The 7,828-nt window shown below is 49.4% G+C and overlaps 1 protein-coding gene and 1 long non-coding RNA gene across 2 annotated transcripts in view; one reads left to right on the top strand and one right to left on the bottom strand.

Annotated features, from left to right (window-relative positions):
• PCK2 (phosphoenolpyruvate carboxykinase 2, mitochondrial) overlaps positions 1-7,136 on the top strand; it is a 13,255-nt gene extending 6,119 nt beyond the window's left edge. Inside the window, exons 3-10 of the mRNA XM_019663096.1 lie at positions 1,779-1,963; positions 2,050-2,253; positions 2,613-2,800; positions 3,108-3,270; positions 3,536-3,754; positions 5,619-5,756; positions 6,044-6,139; positions 6,366-7,136. Coding sequence (XP_019518641.1) covers positions 1,779-1,963; positions 2,050-2,253; positions 2,613-2,800; positions 3,108-3,270; positions 3,536-3,754; positions 5,619-5,756; positions 6,044-6,139; positions 6,366-6,820 — 1,648 coding nt within the window. The 3' untranslated portion in view covers positions 6,821-7,136. The remainder of the gene's footprint in view (positions 1-1,778; positions 1,964-2,049; positions 2,254-2,612; positions 2,801-3,107; positions 3,271-3,535; positions 3,755-5,618; positions 5,757-6,043; positions 6,140-6,365) is intronic.
• Positions 769-7,828, bottom strand: part of LOC109393668 (uncharacterized) — an 11,522-nt gene continuing 4,462 nt past the window's right edge. The window contains exon 2 of the long non-coding RNA XR_002126303.1: positions 769-961. This is a non-coding gene — a long non-coding RNA (uncharacterized LOC109393668). The remainder of the gene's footprint in view (positions 962-7,828) is intronic.

The raw sequence follows: 7,828 nt of genomic DNA, 5'->3' as shown, positions 1-7,828 counted from the left end.
GAGGGCAGTGTCACTGGCCCTCATATGTGGGATCCGAACCGGGGCCCTCTGGCGTCCCAAGCCAGCTCTTAACCATCGCGCCACTCGGCCAGCCCCTGCACTCATAGTTTTAAACATAATGTTTATTTTAAATTATCCTTATTAATGTTTTAAATTGTCCCATCTTTGGCCATGAGAGCTTGGCTCTTGAGTCCTTTTGACATTACCCTGATAGTGTTTGCTGGCTTCTTTGCTATCTGGTATAAGTTGTCCCCCACTCACCTTGTACATTTCCTGCCCCAGACCTGGAATCAGCCATTTATCCATGTTCTGGTTTCTTTCTGTGGGAAATGGTATTTTAAGATCTGGGTGGTAAGAGTATTCATTGCTGCTACTGAATTGGTCATTGTTTCTAGAATTTTTCAGAGGATAGGGATCGGAAGATAAATCACCTCTTGAGTTCATACTAATAGTTCCTATTCAAACTCAGGACTAATGGGTTTTTAAATCCTTCTATATCATATCTGTACCTCCTGTCGGTCACACAAAAAAAATCTGGTTCTCAGGGCCGGCCGAGTGGCTTAGTTGGTTAAGAGCTCGCTCAAGAGTGTGAGCTCTGAGCAACAGGGTCACCAGTTCAATTCACAGCCTGAGCTGAGCTGCCGCTGAGCTGCCAACAGGTGGCAGGATGGCTCAGCTAAATAAAATAAAATAAAATAAAAATAAAAATTCTGGTTCTCAAGGACACAGGACATGAAAGTATTAGAAATCCCGTAATTATTCAATTGCTTTATAGTCAACATATTTTAAATCCTGGGCAAATTAGCATACTTCTCCCTTTTCTCTACACAGAGAATGTTGCAAGAAGATAATGTATAAACACATCATCAGTCACTTCAGAAAACAGAACTTTCCCTTGTGTTGTCCAGAGCTGTACACGTGTCCCAGGAGCTCTGTGCAGTCACCAGGCTGAGAGCTGGGGCTGGGGAGGACGACAGTGTTAGCCAGAGAAAAAAAATTTGCTTTCCTCTCTCCTCTCTAGCCCAGCCCGCCCTCTGGTGGAGATGCTAATAAGCAGGAAACACCCAATGCAGGTCAGACAGAAAGTCAACTAGCTGACATTTACTTGGCAATTACTAGTACTGACTCTAAAATGGGTGCTAAAGGTAGAAAACCTCTCTGTGGCTTTAACTGTAGCTGGGGAGAGTACAGGCAAATGAGAAGCACTTTACAAACTGTCACCAAGCAATACGCCAACTTTCAAAATCATGGCAGGGAAGGCCAATAGAGTTTATCAAAATGACTTAATTTATTTTCAAAGAAATGCCATTTTCTTTCAATAGAACACACAGTATACCCTAAGATATAACTGCTCCTATGCATTTAAAAAAATGATCAGTCACAAGTGACATAATCAAGTTCATAGGCTTAAAAATCTTTTACATACAAAAATCAACCCACTGAGATGAAATCCTATTACATTGTTTACCATATGATTTGATGTTAAGACTCATTTTGGTCATAAAACCTCTGACTTTTTTTTTTACATTTACCATGACTTTTACATGTTTTATGCAATAATGTACAAATTCCATATTTCAAAGGCTTGAATTTAGATTTTATTCAGTTTTAAACTGGATTTCTAAGTGCCCAAGGAGAAGAGGCCAAGAAGAGGAAAGAGGTAATAAAAAAAANAAAAAGGTCAACAGAAGATCTAGGGTCAAAGTTGGACTTGAAAGAGTGGGTCTGGGAATGAGGGAGACTTGCTGCCATCTTTCTGATAATCCCTTTTCCCCCAGCTGGCTGGCCCGCACAGACCCCAAGGATGTGGCACGAGTAGAGAGCAAGACGGTGATTGTAACTCCTTCTCAACGGGACACAGTGCCCCTCCCGACCGGTGGGACCCGTGGGCAGCTGGGCAACTGGATGTCCCCAGCTGAGTTCCAGCAAGCTGTGGATGAGAGGTTTCCAGGCTGCATGCAGGGTAACCAGGGCAGGGAACAGAAACTAGGGGCACTGAAGGTACGAACAGGTTGGAACCCTTCATCCAGTTGACATTTTCCTCCACAGGCCGAACCATGTATGTGCTTCCATTCAGCATGGGTCCCGTGGGCTCCCCACTGTCCCGCATTGGAGTGCAGCTCACTGACTCGGCCTACGTGGTGGCAAGCATGCGTATTATGACCCGGCTGGGGACGCCAGTGCTTCAGGCCCTGGGAGATGGTGACTTTGTCAAATGTCTGCACTCTGTGGGCCGGCCCCTGGCTGGGCAAGGTGAGCACCTGTTCTGGCCCAGAGGAGGACACAGAGGCCTGCTTGCACTCAGAGGGAACCCCAAAGCCTACCCATCCTAATTAGAGAGACACCTAATTCCCCAGATTCAGGGCAGCTGTCTGGGCTGGGAATGAGGCTGTGTTTGCAGAGCAGTTTGCACAAGATTGAGAAAGTCAACTATCCATGTCCAAGAATGGGGCATGGGAGCTAATGGATATTATGAGGTGAGGGGCTTTAGCCATCCGTTGGCACCACCACTGCTCCCAAGTGTCTCTCCTGCCAACCCCTGATCCCTCTAGCCCCTGACACCCCAGTTCCTGATACCCCTGCCAGCAGCCCCATGACCCCATTGTCCCCAGGGGAACCGGTGAGCCAGTGGCCATGCAATCCAGAGAAAACCCTGATTGGCCATGTGCCCGACCAGCGGGAGATCGTCTCCTTCGGCAGCGGCTATGGTGGCAACTCCCTGCTGGGCAAGAAGTGCTTTGCCCTTCGCATCGCCTCTCGGCTGGCCCGGGATGAGGGCTGGCTGGCGGAGCACATGCTGGTGAGGGCCTGGTGAGGATTGGGCAGCTCCGGGGGGCAGGGCAGTGGCAGGGCCTGGCCAGTCTGCCTCAGCCTCACCTCCCCACCAGGTGCCAGGCTAGTGGGCAGACTCTGCCCAAAGCCCAAAGCTTTGACCCCAGGCTGCTGAATGTGTGGGGGCTTCCCCTTGCCACCACCCCAGGCCCAGTGGCAAGGCGGTGCACCTGTTAATATACATCAGTCCTCTCTATTAACCTGTAGCTTCCTATGAAGACCGTGCCCTGACCTTTGGTGATCTCCTCCTTGTTCTCTCTCTCTTCAATGTGCAGATCCTGGGTATCACCAGCCCTGCGGGGAAGAAGCGCTATGTGGCAGCTGCCTTCCCCAGTGCCTGTGGCAAGACCAACCTGGCCATGATGCGGCCAGCACTGCCAGGTTGGAAAGTGGAATGTGTGGGAGATGACATTGCCTGGATGAGGTTTGACAGTGATGGTGAGTGGCTCTTGGATCATACTCTTGGTGCTGGCTCTTTGCAGAGCGTAGGGGTCTTCCCCCCACTCCTTATGGTGAGCTTTGTCAGTAAGAATCTTTTCTTGAACAGTCAACCTTGGCCCAAACTTCCTGACAGGAACACAAAGCCTTCCCCATCAGATCTAGAGTCCGGCTCAGGGCAGGGAGGGGCACAACAAGACCTCCCCGGGTTACACCCCTCAGCTTTTCCTGGTTGGTCCTTCCTTTCTTTCACTTCTCCTAACAGGTCGACTTCGGGCCATCAATCCTGAGAATGGTTTCTTTGGGGTGGCTCCTGGCACCTCTGCCACCACCAATCCTAATGCCATGGCCACAATCCAGAGTAACACTCTTTTCACCAACGTGGCTGAGACCAGCGATGGTGGCGTGTACTGGGAGGGCATTGACCAGCCTCTTCCGCCTGGCGTCACCGTCACCTCCTGGCTGGGCAAGGCCTGGAAACCTGGTATGTGACATGGGGGAGTCATGACACAGCCCCCAGGGCTCCGCACCTTGATGATGTAAAAGCCTTCTCCACAACCCACGGCCATGTTCCAGGACCTTCAGGAGGCACAGGACATTATGAATGTTTGCAGTTTCCAACCCCAGGCAAGGTCTCAGTTCATGACCCAACTCCACCAAGTACTGGCTTTGTGATTTGGCTAAATTGCTTAACCTCCTGAACTTTAGTTTCCCCATCAGTTGAATGGGAGTAATTATTATAGTACCTATCTCTAAAGTTGTTGGAGGATTAAATGCATGCAAAAGGCTTAGCACAGTACCAAATACTTAGTAAATCCTCAATAAATATAAGCTGAGTATGAAAAAAAAAAAAAGGAAAGGGAAGGACTGTTTTGAGAATTATTACAGAAGGAATAAGGCTTGAAGCATAATCCATAAAGTTTGACATCTTAGGAAAGGATGAAGCCTGCCCCTTCTCTTGCCATTTTGGTCCCCACCGTTCCCCTGCATAACAACCACTGTCTAAAGGTCAGTACTGTTACCCTCACCCTTCCCCTGTTGCTCCAACACATACACTGCAATCCTTCTTCCAAACTGCATCAGGCCAGCTCTTCAGCCTCTCATAGAAGCTAGTTTCTCAACCCTGTCATTACTCCTGGTGCCTTACAGTCCCGCCCCCTCCCCCAACCCTGCACTCTGGACCTTCAGCTTTCAGTGGCCTTCGACAGTCAGAGAACCCTGAGACCTAGGGATGGGAGCAAAGACGAGCATGGCAGGGGAGGGTGGCCCTGTGGTCACTGAAGCCTATATTCAAGTTTTCCAGACTGACCTGGCAGTCACCCTCCTCATCTAATCACCCTTTAGTTTCTCTAACACCATTATTAAGCCCTCCTCAGCCTTCCTACCCAACTGAGAAATCCAAGAAACTCTCCTATTTCCCCGCAGGCTAATTCCCCAACCCTTTCATCATCTCTGGATTCAGGGGTATAACTAGGGCGTGTTGTGTCCAGCTTCAGTTCCCAGAATAACACCCGGTGCTAGAGTCCTGAATTGGGGGCTGATAAAAGTACAAGGGACAAGCATAAAGGATGGCTCTTACCTGAGAGTGGAAGCAGGAGCTGGTGGGCGGGAAGGGGACAGGGGGTGCCAGCTCTTCGACTCCCTTACCCCCAGGTCTGACCAGCAATTTCCAGTAAAAAAGGCACCATGTCCATTCGGGGTACCCATGATGGTGCCTTATACATCTACTCCTGACTTGGTCCCAGCCCCTCTCCAGGTTCCTCAGGTTACGCCTGCCCAGGTTATGTCCTTGTCTGAGTTCTTCAAGCTCTCCATCAGGGACTGGGCAGACCCAGGAAAATCACCAAAATTCTGTTAGCTTTAAAATCAAATCCTATTTGCATTTTGATAGCTCAGGAGATTCTCTCTTTCCCCATTTGCTGATGGAAAGTCAGTTGTCTGAAATACAGAACAGACAGACTCAGTTTTTGCTGTAGGTTTGAGTGTTTATTTAAATAAAAGTCCCATAAATAATCATTTCTGAGGGGACATTATGCCAACATCTAACCCCATTCCTCGGAGCACTGGTCAATGCCACATGGCTATAGTTTGGCATAAACATTAGTGCCCTGCTGAATCCCAATTCCTATCCCACTCTTTTCTCACATAGCTTAGCTGGCAGTACCATTATGAATATATAACCTGATTTACCCAAACTTTTAAGGGAGATGTCCTGACTCCCTACTCCCTACCACATGAGGTTGCAGGGAGCTGATGAGGTAAAAAGAAATTGTGCAAGAGTACATGCACACGTGTATTGGGGGTAGATGTGCCCTTGGAAGTGATAGTATTTGTATTTCCTCTGCCAGGTGACAAGGAGCCCTGTGCACATCCCAACTCTCGCTTTTGTGCCCCGGCTCGCCAGTGCCCCATCATGGACCCAGCCTGGGAGGCTCCTGAGGGTGTCCCCATTGATGCCATCATCTTTGGAGGCCGCAGACCCAAAGGTAAATATCGTGTGGGCTCCATGCCATCTTGGTAAAGGGTCTGGCTCTATATCAGCGCCCACCTTCCTCTTGTACTCAGAGCTCAGGGATCTTCAGCCTGTATCGCCAGCTGAGCTGTGTGTCTCCAGAGACCTCCTCTGGAGAATGCAAAATTGGGGGTGGCATGGGATTTGAAAATGGGACAGCTGAGGTCCTAAGAGAAAGAGATTAGGAGTCAGGATCACCAGAAAGGATGGAGTGAGTCCAATGAAAAGGGCTGCCTCTGACCCTGTTCACTGGTGTTCTAGGAGTACCCCTGGTATATGAGGCCTTCAACTGGCGCCATGGAGTGTTTGTGGGCAGTGCCATGCGCTCTGAGTCCACTGCTGCAGCTGAACACAAAGGTGAGCACCCTCCCATCGTCCCTCCCCCAGGTGCCCACATTGCCTCTTCTCTCCCTGCCTGAGCCAGAACTTCCTCCTGCCCAGCCCTTCCCCAATCACTTTTCACCCTGCCCCAAGGATATTCCAGAGCCATGAACATTTCACAACTTCCTCCAGCTGGATACTGAGTGCCCTTCTCTTTTCCAGTAAAGAGGAAGATTCCTTACCTATCCTTTCCCCTCCCCAGGGAAGGTCATCATGCACGACCCATTTGCCATGCGGCCCTTTTTCGGCTACAACTTTGGGCGCTACTTAGAACACTGGCTGAGCATGGAGGGGCGCAAGGGTGCTCGGCTGCCTCGCATTTTCCATGTCAACTGGTTCCGGCGTGATGAGGCAGGCCGCTTCCTGTGGCCAGGCTTCGGAGAGAATGCTCGGGTGCTAGACTGGATCTGCCGGCGGCTAGACGGGGAGGACAGTGCCCGAGAGACGCCCATCGGACTGGTGCCAAAGGAAGGTGCCTTGGATCTCAGCGGCCTGGGAGCCGTAGACACCACCCAGCTGTTCTCGCTCCCTAAGGATTTCTGGGAACAGGAGGCTCGTGACATTCGGAGCTACCTGACAGAGCAGGTCAACCAGGATCTGCCCAAGGAGGTGTTGGCTGAGCTGGAGGCCTTGGAGGGACGTGTGCGCAGAATGTGACCTGAGGCTCCAGGCTAGCTGGAGAGCACAGCACCATCCTTCCCCCACCCCCATCTAAGAATATGAGAGCCACCAGGCTTGCAGAAAATATGAGCAATTTGATATAACTAACGTCTTCTGGGTGCCGTGAGACCAGGCCACAGGCCTTCCCCCACATGCTGTCCAATAAGAGATATTCATTTATTTTATGTAACATTTGTGTTTTCATTTCCTACCTATCTTCACAGGCTTTCCTCTAACACCAATTTCACTATCTTTTTCCAACCCCTTCAAGCAGCTGATGCCCCACAGGCAGCTCTACCATCAGGGGCCATCTAAGTAAGAATTGCTGGGAAAAGGCACTAGCTACTCTGTGTCCTGAGGTCTTAAAAAGATGAGGGCCTCTGCAAGCTGCTCAGTACAGCCTCCAGGCCTAAAATTCCTGATTGTCCACTCTATAACCCCATTCTCCAGTGAAGTGATTCCATTGTTGTTTTCTCAAACCTGTTCTATCTCCTGCCTGACCTGAAATTGGGGCTCACAAAATATTCATTAAAGCTTATTCAGTATTAAGACAGCTAACACTTCTATAGCACCTTCTGTGTGCCAGGCACTGTTCTAAGCACATTATAAAACAACCCTTTGAGGCAGGTACCATTTTACAGATGAAGAAACAGGCACAGTAAAGTCAAGTAATTGCCCAAGGTCACACAATAAACTGCAGAGACATGTCTCTCAAAGCAGCATAGACCTGTAGAACTATAAGGACCTTAGAAGTCACCTATTCCATGCTTCTCAAACTTAAAAGTTCCTATGAATCATGGGGATCTTACTAAAATGCAGATTCTTATTCAGCAAGTCTGGGATGGCCTGGAGATTCTGGTTTTTTCTTACAGATGCTGCTGGTCCAGGGACCATAGTTTGGCAAGGCCTCGGCCTGAACTCTGAAACCAACTTTAGAGGGAAACCACAAAAAGAGAGATGACCCTATATAAATCTGGGGCATTAGCTGAGGATAACTTGACCTGG

Source organism: Hipposideros armiger, unplaced genomic scaffold (assembly GCF_001890085.2).
Source record: "Hipposideros armiger isolate ML-2016 unplaced genomic scaffold, ASM189008v1 scaffold_385, whole genome shotgun sequence".
NCBI classification, from domain to species: Eukaryota; Metazoa; Chordata; class Mammalia; order Chiroptera; family Hipposideridae; genus Hipposideros; species Hipposideros armiger.
Note: the sequence above shows the minus strand (reverse complement) of the source record. Positions and strands in the feature narration are given on the sequence as shown.